The 12,589-nt window shown below is 48.4% G+C and overlaps 10 protein-coding genes across 10 annotated transcripts; 5 read left to right on the top strand and 5 right to left on the bottom strand.

The window, feature by feature from the left end:
* Positions 1–53: 53 nt before the first annotated feature.
* On the top strand, positions 54–1,340 carry KL911_004946 (uncharacterized protein; the record flags this gene model as incomplete). The annotated part of the gene is made up of 1 exon (XM_043200293.1): positions 54–1,340. The coding sequence occupies one exon, from the start codon at positions 54–56 to the stop codon at positions 1,338–1,340; it is 1,287 nt and encodes a 428-aa protein (XP_043052305.1).
* An 89-nt stretch (positions 1,341–1,429) lies between these two features.
* KL911_004945 (uncharacterized protein) lies at positions 1,430–2,857 on the top strand (the record flags this gene model as incomplete). The annotated part of the gene is made up of 1 exon (XM_043200292.1): positions 1,430–2,857. The coding sequence occupies one exon, from the start codon at positions 1,430–1,432 to the stop codon at positions 2,855–2,857; it is 1,428 nt and encodes a 475-aa protein (XP_043052304.1).
* Positions 2,858–3,352: 495 nt separating this feature from the next.
* KL911_004944 (uncharacterized protein) lies at positions 3,353–4,176 on the bottom strand (the record flags this gene model as incomplete). The annotated part of the gene is made up of 2 exons (XM_043200291.1): positions 3,353–3,384; positions 3,549–4,176. 2 exons carry the CDS (start codon positions 4,174–4,176, stop codon positions 3,353–3,355), a joined length of 660 nt encoding a protein of 219 aa, XP_043052303.1.
* A 151-nt stretch (positions 4,177–4,327) lies between these two features.
* On the bottom strand, positions 4,328–5,386 carry KL911_004943 (uncharacterized protein; the record flags this gene model as incomplete). The annotated part of the gene is made up of 1 exon (XM_043200290.1): positions 4,328–5,386. One exon carries the CDS (start codon positions 5,384–5,386, stop codon positions 4,328–4,330), a length of 1,059 nt encoding a protein of 352 aa, XP_043052302.1.
* A 188-nt stretch (positions 5,387–5,574) lies between these two features.
* On the bottom strand, positions 5,575–6,384 carry KL911_004942 (uncharacterized protein; the record flags this gene model as incomplete). The annotated part of the gene is made up of 1 exon (XM_043200289.1): positions 5,575–6,384. One exon carries the CDS (start codon positions 6,382–6,384, stop codon positions 5,575–5,577), a length of 810 nt encoding a protein of 269 aa, XP_043052301.1.
* A 141-nt stretch (positions 6,385–6,525) lies between these two features.
* Positions 6,526–7,599, top strand: KL911_004941 (uncharacterized protein; the record flags this gene model as incomplete). Its single annotated transcript, XM_043200288.1, has 2 exons — positions 6,526–6,783; positions 7,231–7,599. 2 exons carry the CDS (start codon positions 6,526–6,528, stop codon positions 7,597–7,599), a joined length of 627 nt encoding a protein of 208 aa, XP_043052300.1.
* Positions 7,600–7,633: 34 nt separating this feature from the next.
* Positions 7,634–8,548, bottom strand: KL911_004940 (uncharacterized protein; the record flags this gene model as incomplete). Its single annotated transcript, XM_043200287.1, has 1 exon — positions 7,634–8,548. One exon carries the CDS (start codon positions 8,546–8,548, stop codon positions 7,634–7,636), a length of 915 nt encoding a protein of 304 aa, XP_043052299.1.
* Positions 8,549–8,636: 88 nt separating this feature from the next.
* On the top strand, positions 8,637–9,674 carry KL911_004939 (uncharacterized protein; the record flags this gene model as incomplete). Its single annotated transcript, XM_043200285.1, has 1 exon — positions 8,637–9,674. The coding sequence occupies one exon, from the start codon at positions 8,637–8,639 to the stop codon at positions 9,672–9,674; it is 1,038 nt and encodes a 345-aa protein (XP_043052298.1).
* Positions 9,675–9,724: 50 nt separating this feature from the next.
* On the bottom strand, positions 9,725–11,050 carry KL911_004938 (uncharacterized protein; the record flags this gene model as incomplete). The annotated part of the gene is made up of 1 exon (XM_043200284.1): positions 9,725–11,050. The coding sequence occupies one exon, from the start codon at positions 11,048–11,050 to the stop codon at positions 9,725–9,727; it is 1,326 nt and encodes a 441-aa protein (XP_043052297.1).
* A 69-nt stretch (positions 11,051–11,119) lies between these two features.
* Positions 11,120–12,574, top strand: KL911_004937 (uncharacterized protein; the record flags this gene model as incomplete). Its single annotated transcript, XM_043200283.1, has 1 exon — positions 11,120–12,574. One exon carries the CDS (start codon positions 11,120–11,122, stop codon positions 12,572–12,574), a length of 1,455 nt encoding a protein of 484 aa, XP_043052296.1.
* Between the last annotated feature and the right edge of the window lie 15 nt (positions 12,575–12,589).

The raw sequence follows: 12,589 nt of genomic DNA, 5'->3' as shown, positions 1-12,589 counted from the left end.
TAACGTAATCGTCAAAAAATATCACAAAAAAGCTTTCTTGCATTTGCTTCCAGATGGACTTAGATCCTGAATTCGCTCCCTCGCCTGAACACTCGGAAGACGAAAACAATGACGACGGCAAAAAGGCGCCAGACGCACTAAAAGGCGCCAACGGTGCCTACGCCTGGGAAGACCAGTACAGGCGTTCATGGGATATAGTGCAGGAGGATGAGAGCGGAAGTATAGAATCTATCGTGTCTGGCTTGGTCGAATCGCAGAAAAAACGATATATGAAAAACATCACGCCCTTTCAGCGTGGAATCATCCGTACGATGGTGTTGGTGCTGGACTTTTCAAACGTCATGATGGAAAAAGATTTCAGACCTAATCGAGTGTCTGTGATGATCTCTAACGCGATCGAATTTGTCGGGGAGTTTTTCGATCAAAACCCAATTTCACAGCTAAGCATAGTCATCATGCGCAACGGTATTGCCCAGCTTGTTTCTGAAGTGAGCGGCAATCCTCACGACCACATCGAAGCACTAAAGAATATTCGCAAACTCGAACCTCAGGGGTATCCTTCTCTACAGAACGCTTTGGAAATGTGCCGAGGCCTTTTGTTGCACGTTGCTTCGCACTGCACGCGAGAGGTGCTGGTAATATTCGGTGCCCTATTTACTTCAGATCCAGGGAATATACACAAAACGATTCAGGACCTGGTGCGAGAAAAAATCACTGTGCGTGTGATTGGGCTAACCGCACAGGTGGCTGTTTGCCAGGAGCTCTGCCGCATGACTAATTACGGAGACCTAAAAAACTCGTACCATGTGGTGTTGTACGAGCAGCATTTCAAAGAGCTTTTTATGGACGCTGTCACGCCATTGGCGGTGACAAAAGTTGAATCGCAAAAGAAAGACGGCGTCACCCTTGTGAAGATGGGCTTTCCGTCGCGAGTGAGCGACAATCAGCCGACGTTCTGCTCCTGCCATTCGAAGGCGGTGTATGGAGGCTATATCTGTCCAAACTGCAAAAGCAAGGTGTGCGTGCTGCCAACAGTGTGTCCGTGCTGCGATCTAATGCTGATTCTGTCAACACACCTTGCGCGGTCGTACCACCACCTGTTTCCGCTGAAATTGTTCCAGGAAGTGCCCGTCAGCGAGGAGTATAGCTCGAGTCAGTGCTTTGGCTGCCAAGCGCAGTTTCCGCCCGGCGTGGCTCCATCGACGCGACGAGAGTACCACACGAGCTCGCGGTACCGCTGCCAGGATTGCACGAAGGATTTTTGCATAGACTGCGACGTGTTTATTCACGAGGTCTTGCACAACTGCCCCGGATGCGAGGCCGATAGCAGAAAGCTATAAAATATTCTATGTGTGCGCTCGTAACCGTTTTTTTTCAGTAAAACGTACACCTTTAACTTTTATATTCGCTAATTGCAGTACCAAAACAGATGTCTACCACGAAGTCGGTAATAAGAACCATCAAAAATGTGGCCAACGGCTACTCCGACGTGCAGGTGATGGTCCGAAAGGCCACCAGTAACGATCCGACAGGTCCCACGACAGCGCAGATGGCAGATGTGGCCAACCACACGTACGAAAACGGAGAGTTTTTGGAGGTGATGGATATCATCGACCGTCGGCTGAACGACAAGGGAAAGAATTGGCGGCATATAGCCAAGTCGCTCACTCTCTTGGACTATCTCGTGCGATACGGGTCAGAGGACGTGGTTGCTTGGGCAAAGAACAATATCTACATTATCAAGACCCTGAGAGAATTCCAAGCGAACGACGTGCTGAACACAGACCAAGGAGCTATCATCCGTGTGAAGGCGAAAGAATTGACGGCGCTGTTGCGCGATGACGAAAGACTGAAGCAGGAGCGAGAGCTGGCCAGACAGAAAATGACCGATAGACGGACCAGGAGGAAGAACCGGATGTCACCTGACGAGGACGAGTACGACGAGGCTTTACAGAAGGCGCTGGAGGAAAGCCGCTTGACGGCCGAGGAGGAGGCCCGCAGACGCAGAAACCAAAGCGACGAGAGTTTGGAGAAGGCCATCCAGCTCAGCCTCGAGGAGGAAGAGATGCGGAAGCGCAACAACAATCTGCTGGATCTGGACGACAACAACACGCAGCCGCCTCAGGTGTTTGGCTACTATCCACAGGGACAAGACATGGGTCAGATCATTGGCTACGATATGTACGGCAACCCGGTGTACGCCAACCAGCAGATGAACACCGGGTATCTCCAGAACGTGTACCAGGACATGGCTATGCAGCAGCAGCAGCAGCAGATGTATCAACAGCAGCTATACGAGCAGCAACTGGCGCAGCAGCAGGCACAGCAGATGGCTGCATACCAGCAACAACAGGCGCAACAACAGCTTCTTTTGCAACAACAGCAACAGCAGCTCCTTTTGCAACAGCAGCAGCAGCAACAGGCTCCGCTCAAGACGGGATCGAACAACCCGTTCGCCCATCTGCAGCAGCAGTCTTCGCAGCCGGCAAAGCCTGCTGAGCAAGGCCAACAGCAGGAGCCTCTTAAGCAGACACCGACAGGTATTCAGAAGATGAACGAGCAGTACTCGAAATTGAACGCTTTGCTGGCCACGGGTACGGGCGTGGACACGTTCGGAAACATCGGCGACACAAGAATCCCAGCACAGCACACAAAAACCGGAACCTTTATCAACTCGTACGGAACAGGAATCAAGCAGGAGACTGGCTCCAACTCGGCCAATCCTTTTTTCGATACACAATATACAGGTATCCCATCCACAGGAATCACGCCTTCATACACGGGATACGGTTTCGGAAACCAGCAGGCGCAGAAGTCTGGCTCCAATGCCAACGGAACCAGTCTTATTGACCTCTAGAGTTTCTTAGACTCATACATTCTCAGTAAGTCCTGCAACCGCCTTTTCTCCACCCGTTCGGCTTCGAGCTCCTGCTCAAATCTTTCGTTCATGCCTGCTACCAATTTCTTGAACTCGAGTCTCAAAATCGACGCGCTGATGTTGTTCTTGGTAGGGGACGGGGTGGCCGCAAAAGATTGGTCCTCGTGGTACGATGTGAGAGGTGTAGATGGCGAAGACGACTGATATGCGCCCTGACTAAACGAGAGCGGTCTCTCCGCCGTCGTGTCGCCCAGACGGTCGACCTTCAGAATGTTCAATTGCTTGGCTTGGTCAATAGTTTCCCGCTGTTTGTTGGCCAATTGCATTTGTAATTCACTGTTTTGTAGCTCCAATTTCAATAATTGAGCCGTTTGTTTGGAAAGCTCACTGTTCGATTTATTGAGCAGCTCCTGTGATTGGCTGAGCTTCTGCCGCAGCTCGCTAAGTACAGTGTTGTGGAGCTCGCGCTCGTCCTCAAATTTGCGGGTCAGGTAGTTGTGAGCGAACTGCAAGTCGCTCAGTGCCGTTCTTAACTCCTCCACGTCGGTTGACTCCTGCTTGCTGCCGATATCTTTCGTGAATTGGTGCGTCTCAGAGATTGGCGTGGTTTTTGCGCCGTTCACAAGAGCAACAATGCAATTAGAACACCACTCGATGCGGCCAGTCAGACTGCGCATCTTCTCGATGTTCGGCTCCGGAAGTTCGACGTTGTTCTGCACAAACATCGACACCACCTTAGACACAAGCCCCTCCAGCGACCGCTCCACGTCGCTGGCCACGAAAGCAGGGTTCTGATCTAGGAATATGTCCTGCACGTATCCCAGCTGCGCGACGAGGATCTCGTGGCTAGTCAGCTTTGCCTGCAAAAAGTCCAAGTCCTTGTCAATCCGGACAAAACGTTCAAACAGCTGCGACTGCTTGTTCTCTGCCAGTTCTTTGAGTAATTGTAGTTTCGATGCGGTAAGCTCCTCGATCTGGTTCTGGACCTGTTTCGCTCCCTCCAGCGTCAGAATCTCCTTTCCCTCCGAACCCTCGTGTAATTTGGCTAGAGTCCACTCAATCAGAACGTTTAGCTCGACAGGATCGATATTCTCGCGCTGAAGCTTGAACGATCGCGCACTTGGATCACTGATTATCTGTTTAAGACGTTGACTCAGAACATTACTTGGCTGTCTGCTGCTTTGTTCCTTGTGGTCGCGAAGCTGCATTGCCAGCTTCCAAGGGTCCTGTAGATCAAAGGCGGGGTTTTGTTGACATGTTTGACGCGTCTCTAACAGCTTCAAAGCAAGCGAGCTCATTATTGTTTATTTATTTTTTTTCCCACCTTCGCATCTGATCTAATATTCGAAATATTGATTACGAGAAAAATGAATTTCTGATCATAATGCAATCTATTTAGCACTTGTCGTAAGCCTGCACCTGGCACTTGATAACACAAAGTCGACAAACTCAAGAACTGTACTTAGAACACACTTCTTCGATACGCTGCAGCAGCTCGTCCTTACGAGACTGAGGAATGTAAGAGCCTTTGACTCCATTCTGGGCAATCAGTTTCCATGTCGGGACGTCCAGTCCGAACTTCGATTGAACGGCAAGGTAATTGTCTAGAATATAACCCCCGAAGTAGGCAGGGTCGTCAGAGTTGATCGAGAATGGAACACCAGCTTCAATCCATTCCCTGATGGGTAGCTCTGCAATGTCTTGCACGACGCGGAGCTTCAGATTCGATATCGGACATAATGACAGCATTGTTTGGCTGTCAGCAAGCCTCTTAATCAACTGTGGGTCTTTAATGGAGTTGACGCCATGATCGATACGTGTGACTTTCAGGAAATCCAAAGAATTGTGAATATACTCAGGACCTCCTTCCTCACCAGCATGGGCTGTCAAAAGTACTCCAGGATGGTTGGTGGCCATATGCTCATAGCATTCTTTGAAAAGCTCTGGCGGGAAAGGCTTTTCAGAGGAGTCCAGACCAAGTCCGTGTATCAACCCTTGTTCATAGTATGGCTTGGCCAAGGCAATGGTGTCCAACCCGTCTTGAGATGGCAAATGCCTCAGAAGGCACATGATAAGCTTAGTCGTGATCCCCAATTCTGCCTCAGCTTTGTCGCACGCCTTTCTAAATCCCTTCACAACGGTCTCCATACTAATGCCTCTCTCAAGATGGCCCTGGGGATCAAAAAACGTCTCGGCATGATGTAGGCCATCCGCATGTGCTTTTCTAAAGTACGCCCACGCGAGTTCAAAGAAATCGTCCTCAGTAATCAAAACACTCATTCCCACATAGTAAAGGTCCAGAAAGTCCTGCAAATCTTTGAAGTTGTCATACTTGTATTGTAAATCATCCACAGTTTTAGGGAAATGATCCGGGAGTTGTATGTTGTTTCTAGCAGCCAAAGGGAAAAGAAGTTCAGGACCCAGTGTACCTTCCAAGTGGACATGATGCTCACACTTTGGAAGTTCATGGAGGAACTGGCGCATCTCTGGGGTAACTGTGTGCGTCATGATTGCAAAGTCTTGGTAAGATAAATTTTTTAGTGAACAATAGAACCGTTTTTGCGTTTCTTTTTTAGCCCGCCGTGTGAGATATGCCAAGCACGGCAGTCTAAAAAGATAAAGCTCAGATCTTGGATTCGATAGCTTCAGGTCAAGAGTTTTTGTCGTTTTTGAGCTAGCGTATGCCAGGCACCGAATCAAAACTCAGTTCTGCCTTCCTTGTAATACTTTGCAGCCAAGAGAGCTCCACCAATTTGATTAGTGAAATAGAAAAACGAGCCAAGCAACGGAACACTCTCCAATAGAGTAGCCACAAAACCAAAACTCCAGTAATCTCCCTCCCTTTCTTTGATAAGATACCTCACCTGGCGATCTCTGAGTCTGGTCAATCTGTAGTACCGCTTTTCAAAACTATTGCCCTTTGCAACCGCACTGTTAAAGCTTAAAGCCATTGGCCCAATAATGGGGATAGAACTCAGAACAACCGGTCTCAAGGTGGAATAAAGAGTTCCTGGAAAAGTCAAGGGAGCCCATAACGAGTTTTCCCAAAGCTTGTCGCCAAAAGTGGGACCAACAACTCTTTTCAGTTTTCCCGGTATGACAACTTTTTCCAGCCCTTCGCGGCATAAGATGTCATCAAAAAGCGAATCCATAGGCCGGGGAATCAAATAGTTGTCCAAGATGTAGCTCGTGATAAAATTGGCCTCCTGCGCAGTCACGCCTGTCCCCACGAATAATCCAAACGGACCGCAACAGCACATCGCCACCGAGATGTTGAGCAGAAACAGCATACTAAATACTGATACAAAAACAGAAATATGAACAATCAAGATAGGTGGTATCAGCCTTAGGTAAATGGGCCATAAAGAAGGGTTCTCAAAAAAATAAATCACGCCCTGGATAGGATACTGCGCTGCTCCAGATTGTAGGATTCCACGTGCAATTGTAATCGGACGGGTCAGTTCCATAAGAACCCGCGCGTTGATGGCGTCGGTCAACGAAGACATAAAGGGTAATGTAAGGCGCTAAGGATATTGGCCCCTTTTTTTTCCCCCTAAATAAAGCTGTGTTTTAGTTTAAAAGATGTCTGATTTTTTCCCGATTACATAAGCAGATGTGAATTAGTCTAATCGAAGAGACCGAAGCCCATGTCGTCGTCCTCCTCTTCTTCTTCTTCAGCAGCAGCCTCCTCAGCAGCAGCCTCGGAAGTACTGGCAGCAGCACCAGAAGCAGCTGCTGCTGCTGGGGCACCAGTTGGGACGCTGGACATCTTTTCGGTACCTTCAGCGATGAGCTCTTCAACGGATTTGCCTTCAACTTCGGCAATCAGCTTGTCCAGCTTCTCAGATTCCACTTCGACACCAACAGACTCGAGCACCTTGGTGACGTCGGCAGCAGATGGGGCGGTGTTTCCAGCTTGAACAAGCAAAAGGTAAGCAGCGATGTATTTCACTTAACGTTAGTATTGGGGAATTTGTGGAGACTGTATAGAATGTGGGAGGCTGTGTGATTTAGGTGTCCCCGTTATAGGGCCCGATCAAGTCTCCTTAACCTATTCGTCCATTCGTGATACTCACTTTTTGTGCTATGTTGAAGATGTCGAATTTCTTCAATATTTCTGATTGACACCTTGCACCGCACTGGAAAATTTTCAGGACCCGCGCACGACGTACGCAGTCACAAATTTTTTTCCCGGCACCAGTATTATTTTGGTCTGAGGTGTGCAATAGTGAGCTCTGGCCGCAGAGTGCAAAGATTTTTCATACACTTTTGCAAATCTAATCATTCAACACCACACCATGTCTCAAGTCGAACAAAGAAAGAAGAGAACTTTCAAGACTTTCTCTTTCAAGGGAGTTGAACTTGCTGACCTACTTGAGTTGTCCACCGAGGACTTCGCCAAATTGTGCCATGCCAGAGTTAGAAGAAGATTTTCCAGAGGTCTCGGTTCCAAGCCAATGGGTTTGATCAAGAAGTTGAGAGCTGCCAAGCTTGCTGCTGGTCCAAACGAGAAGCCAGCCATCGTCAAGACCCACCTCAGAAACATGATCGTCATGCCAGAAATGATCGGCTCTCTTATTGGAATCTACAACGGTAAGGTGTTCAACACCATCGAAGTCAAGCCAGAGATGGTTGGCCACTACCTTGGAGAGTTCTCCATCACTTACAACCCTGTCCAGCACGGAAAAGCATCCTCTGGTTCTAAGTTGAAACTTTATTAGAACAGCTAATGAAATACAATAAGTACCTATTTCATCATACCAGGTTCATTTCCTTGAGGTCCTGCTGGACCTCCTCGCCCGTACAGCTTTTCAGGTCGTTCAGCGAGCTTGGGAATCCCCCAGTGTATTTTTCTATGCCCTTCAAGCTGCTGAGCTCATGGTATAGTGCGTTTCTTTGAACCACCAGCCGGTTGATTGCGCTCTGCGAGTTCACGTTTGCAGCAGTAATGTCTCCGTTGTATTGGTAATAGTCCGGTAGGTTCAAAGTGACGTTATCCAGGGCCCGTCGTTCCTTGTTGATCTCGTACCAGTTCGACGTTATGTTTGTAATCTCTTCGCTCTTCAGGTCCTGGCAGCACTTGATGAACTGCTGATGTATCGCCACTCGTGTAGCTCGCGTCTGGTTGTCCAGGCATTTCAGTTTGTATTTTTGCAGGTTCACGTATCGCGCAACTTTGGCCTGGAAGTTATTTTCAATCATGTTGGAGTAATTGATGAAGTCCGGATGCCTGTTCGAATTGCAGAGCTCCAGCTCAAACAACAGCTTGTTCATCTGTGTCTCATACAGTTTGTCCTTCAGCAGCGCGAATTCAATCTCAATATTCTTCATCTCTTCCAAGGCAGCCAACCTGAGGTGTTCTCTGGCTTTCTCCTCTTCCCCTTCTTTTTGGTTATTGCGCTCCTCCTTGTCCTCGCCTGTGTCCTGGTCTTCTTCCATTCCCGACTCCTCCTCGGCCTGTTCTCCCGCATCTTCCTCCTCGCCGCTCAGTTTATCGTCTTCTTCCGGCTTGTTTGTTTCAGCAAGCTTGGCGAGCCTGCTCTCTTCGACGCTTTCCATCCTGTCTGTCTCCGCCTCTGACGAATTGATCTCGCTCGCCTCGCTGGATGGATTCTTCCTGTCCTTCACTTCCGTTGATGCTGTGTCCTCGACCTCTATGGCTTCCCCCATAGAAAACACACCTCTACTAAAGATTAAGAAAATATAGGGTAGTGCGACACTAAAAGGCTATCAAAAAATTTATTCTCCTGAACTATAAATGTCTGATTCGCTGGCCACGCTGTTTGCTCAGCCTTCCAGGATCGACAACAAGGAGCTGGTTGCTCGCAAACGGACTCTGGTTGAGCTTCCCAAGACCGAGGAGGAGGAACGGGCTCTGGAGACCGGACAGCAGCCAAATAAAAGAGCGAAAAGAGCTGCAGATTTTGCGAAGTCTCGTAAAGAGGAGTCATCAGCCACCACCTCGGCCTCTAAATATGATCCTGTTGCTGAGAAGGAGAAGAATAAGCGCACGATATTTATCGGAAATCTTCCTGCAGCCATCATGGCCTCCAAAAAATCTACCAAGGATCTAAAGGCTCTGTTCAAGCCCTTTGGAAAGATCGAGTCCATGAGATTCAGGTCTTTCGCAGTCCAGTCCAATCTTCCTCGAAAGGCTGCTTACATTCTGCATAACGTGAAAGACGACGATACCACCAACTGCTACATGGTCTTTGAAAAAGAGGCAGATTCGCTTAAAGCTGTGGAGCTGAACGGAACCGTGTTCATGGATCACCATTTGAGGGTTGATCATGTTGCCCAGCCCTTGAAGCATGACAACAAACTCTCTGTTTTTGTTGGAAATCTTGATTTTGAGGAGACAGAGGAGTCCTTGTGGAGATTTTTCAACGAGACATGTTCACCAGATAAGTCAAATGTCATCGCGAATGTGCGTTTGGTTAGGGATTCTAAGACTAACTATGGTAAAGGGTTTGCAATTGTCCAATTCATAGATACAAACTACGTTTCGAAAGCATTGCTACAAAACAAAAAAGAACTCACGACATCAAAAAAGCCGAGAGAGCTGCGCATCACGCGCTGCAGGAACCAGGCTGTGGCTCCAGTAAAGGATAGACTGCTGGGATCGGCCGTGAAAGCGGGAAAAGTGGTCTTGGAAGGTGAGAGGGCCAAAAGTGGTACTCGTGTCAAGGGTATCAAGAACGGCGGTCGTGCTGGCGGTAAAAAGAAGCCAAGAAACCCTGAGGGAAGAGCTGCAAGAAGGAGTAAGGAATTCAGGCGAAAGCTGGGTGTTGAGTAACTTGATGTAAAATAGACCGACTAAGATTGTATCAAATTTAAAAAAAGGCCTTATATAAATAAGCGTGCGTATTTTTGGTAGCTGGGCGTGTTGTCCTCCAATTTTGTGATCGGCTGCTTCCAAGTCAGGTTGGAAATAATATCACTTGACAGCTCGGGACAAGGCCGGATCATTTCAGGATAAAGGTGCTCAGCGTTGCGGTGTTTCAAGGCGGTCCGGATCATGTGGCGGAAAGCTTCGTGCTGCTGACTGTTGTGGTACAGAAATCTGAGCACGTTGTAGTAATTTTCGTGAGCACCGAGTGAACGTAGATGTAACTTCAAGAGCTGGTTGTACACGAGTTGCCTCTTTGATAAGGAAATAGGACATTTGGAGTGAAAATATTCAAGCATAGAGATCGACTTGTACATCTCGCCCTTATAGGCTGGCTGAACAATAAGTTGTTGCAGGTGGCTAAACTTGAGAGGACGTCTCATTTGGAAAACGTCTACACTTTTGATCAGACAGTCCAGGTTGTAATAGAAAGAGTAAATCCGGATGTAGTTGACTGGGTGAATACTACCGGAAAGCTGACAGAAAGAGTCCGGGTACTGCCTCAAAAACTCAACGGCCTGCTGGGACGTGCGCAGCTCATTCTCCTTAATCTTGAGTACCTGCCAGATGGTTCTCTGAAGAGGGATCTTGAGTTGCAGCATGCTCTGCAGGTAGTGTTTGGCCGACTCCTTGGGGAGCAGCATCAACAGGCTCGTCCACGAAGCCAAGGTCGGGTCTAGGTCGTACTCAATGATCTTGTCCACGCACGCGTCGAGAACTCGCTCCTTTGATCGTCTGTCCAGATGGATAGCTGAGTTGAGTACGAGATTCACCCATTTTATTTGGGGCTCAATACCTACTGCGGGAGCCATGTTGAAGATCAGGTTGAGCATTGTTGCACAATGATTGTAGCTGTGAAGGAATACGAGCAGCTGATCAATAGTACGCTCAGTTAATAGGGGCAGATTCTCGTCCGTGAGGACGTCGCGATACAAAATGTTCAAGACAGTGGACTCCTCGTTGGGAGACGGCCTAGCACAGGTCAGATACGTAGTGTAACTGGCTAATGCTGTCGTGTCTGTAAATTGTGTAGGAGGCTGAATTCTGCGGGGCCGCCGAGGAAGCAAGGAACTGTCAGGCTTTGTCAGGAACTGCAATTTGTGGTCCCAGAAAGCATCTGTCAGGGAGCTCTTCAGTTCAAACTTGGGTCCGGCAAAATCGACATAACGGGAAACGTAATTGGGCAGAGGAGAACGTACTAGTGCTAACTCTTCTCTGGCAACATTTCTAGAAACCCCAATGGACGAAAACCTTGCGAACACTGTTGATTGAGTACGCAGCATGAACTAGAAAATGGTGGGGTAGCTTTTAAAATTCAGATTACCTAAAAAAAAGCTTATCATCGCGATAATATGGGTTCGCAGACATCCAAGATAGCGGAACCAAAATTTACGCCAGTGAGAAGCGCCAATGACGACGACGAGCTTCTGCTGAAGCTACAGACAAGGCTAGGCCAGCAGGACAGCTCAAAAGATGCCCCATTGAGCCTGAGCAACCTCTCCAAGTGGGAGGCAAATCTGCTGGCAGACCCAAAGAATAGACTAGCTCTGAGCTGTTTCACCAGCCATGACATCACAGAGATAGTTGCGCAGACCGCAGTCATTAATTTAGACAACGTCGATTTGTTCAATGTGAATGTCAAGTTTGAAGGCGCGCCCATCACCAACCAGAAGTCATCTGGCAGATGCTGGCTTTTTGCATCCACGAACGTGTTTAAGGAGTTTATCAAGGCGAAGCACCAACTAGAAAACTTCGAGTTCTCGCAGAACTACCTCTTTTTCTACGACAAGTTGGAGAAGTCGAACTGGTTCCTCAACAGGATTATTGAGTCGGCTGATGAGGAGATCGACTCTAGATTGGTCCAGTACCTCATGCAGACTCCAGAGAACGACGGTGGCCAGTGGGATATGGTGGTCAACCTGGTGAAGACATACGGGCTTGTTCCAAAATCTGTTTATCCAGACTCGGCTTCGTCCATTAGCTCCAGCGGTCTGAACTACTTGGTGAACAACAAGCTACGGGAATTTGCGCTCGTTTTACGTAAGCTGAGCACCAGCGAGAAGAGCGAGGACATTGAAGGTGCCAAGACTTCGATGCTGAATGAGATCTTCAACATTTTGGCCTTGACTCTGGGAATACCTCCAAAGCCTGACGATGAGATCACTTGGGAGTACAAGGACAAGTTTGGCAAGTTCCATTCGGTCAAGACTACCCCCTTGGGAATGTACAGCGACCTTTTGGGCTTCGACGCTGCCAAGTACTTCTCGCTGATCCATGACCCGAGAAACACCGAGGGACTGTACACCGTGGACAAGTTGGGCAACATCGAAGGTGGAAAGCCTATCGAGTACGTCAATACGTCTATTGACAACCTCAAGCAGGCTGCCATTGCAATGCTGCAAGCCAACCATCCTGTGTTCTTTGGGTGTGACGTTGGGAAGTTCGGCAAGACTGACTTGGGCCTCCTGGACGTTGACTCATGGGACTACCAGCTTGGCTTTGGCACCGACATGCACCTAACCAAGAAGCAGCGTCTGATGACAGGCTCATCGCAAATGACGCACGCTATGGTGCTTGTGGGTGTTCATCTTATTGATGGAAAGCCTGTTCGCTGGAAGGTGGAGAACTCCTGGGGCGAGTACGGAGCACACAAGGGCTACTTCGTTATGAGCGACAAGTGGTTCGACGAATACGTTTTCCAGGTTGTCACGAGCGAGAGATTTGCTCCTGCCAAGCTGACAGATATTTGGAAGAGCAAGGACTACAAAGTTTTACCATACTATGATCCTATGGGTGCTCTGGCCTAAGTTTTTTTAGAAATA

The sequence above is a fragment of the Ogataea haglerorum genome (assembly GCF_019207285.1).
Source record: "Ogataea haglerorum isolate 81-453-3 chromosome Unknown 81-453-3_NODE_17_length_200138_cov_96.082680, whole genome shotgun sequence".
Lineage (NCBI taxonomy): Eukaryota > Fungi > Ascomycota > Pichiomycetes > Pichiales > Pichiaceae > Ogataea > Ogataea haglerorum.
Note: the sequence above shows the minus strand (reverse complement) of the source record. Positions and strands in the feature narration are given on the sequence as shown.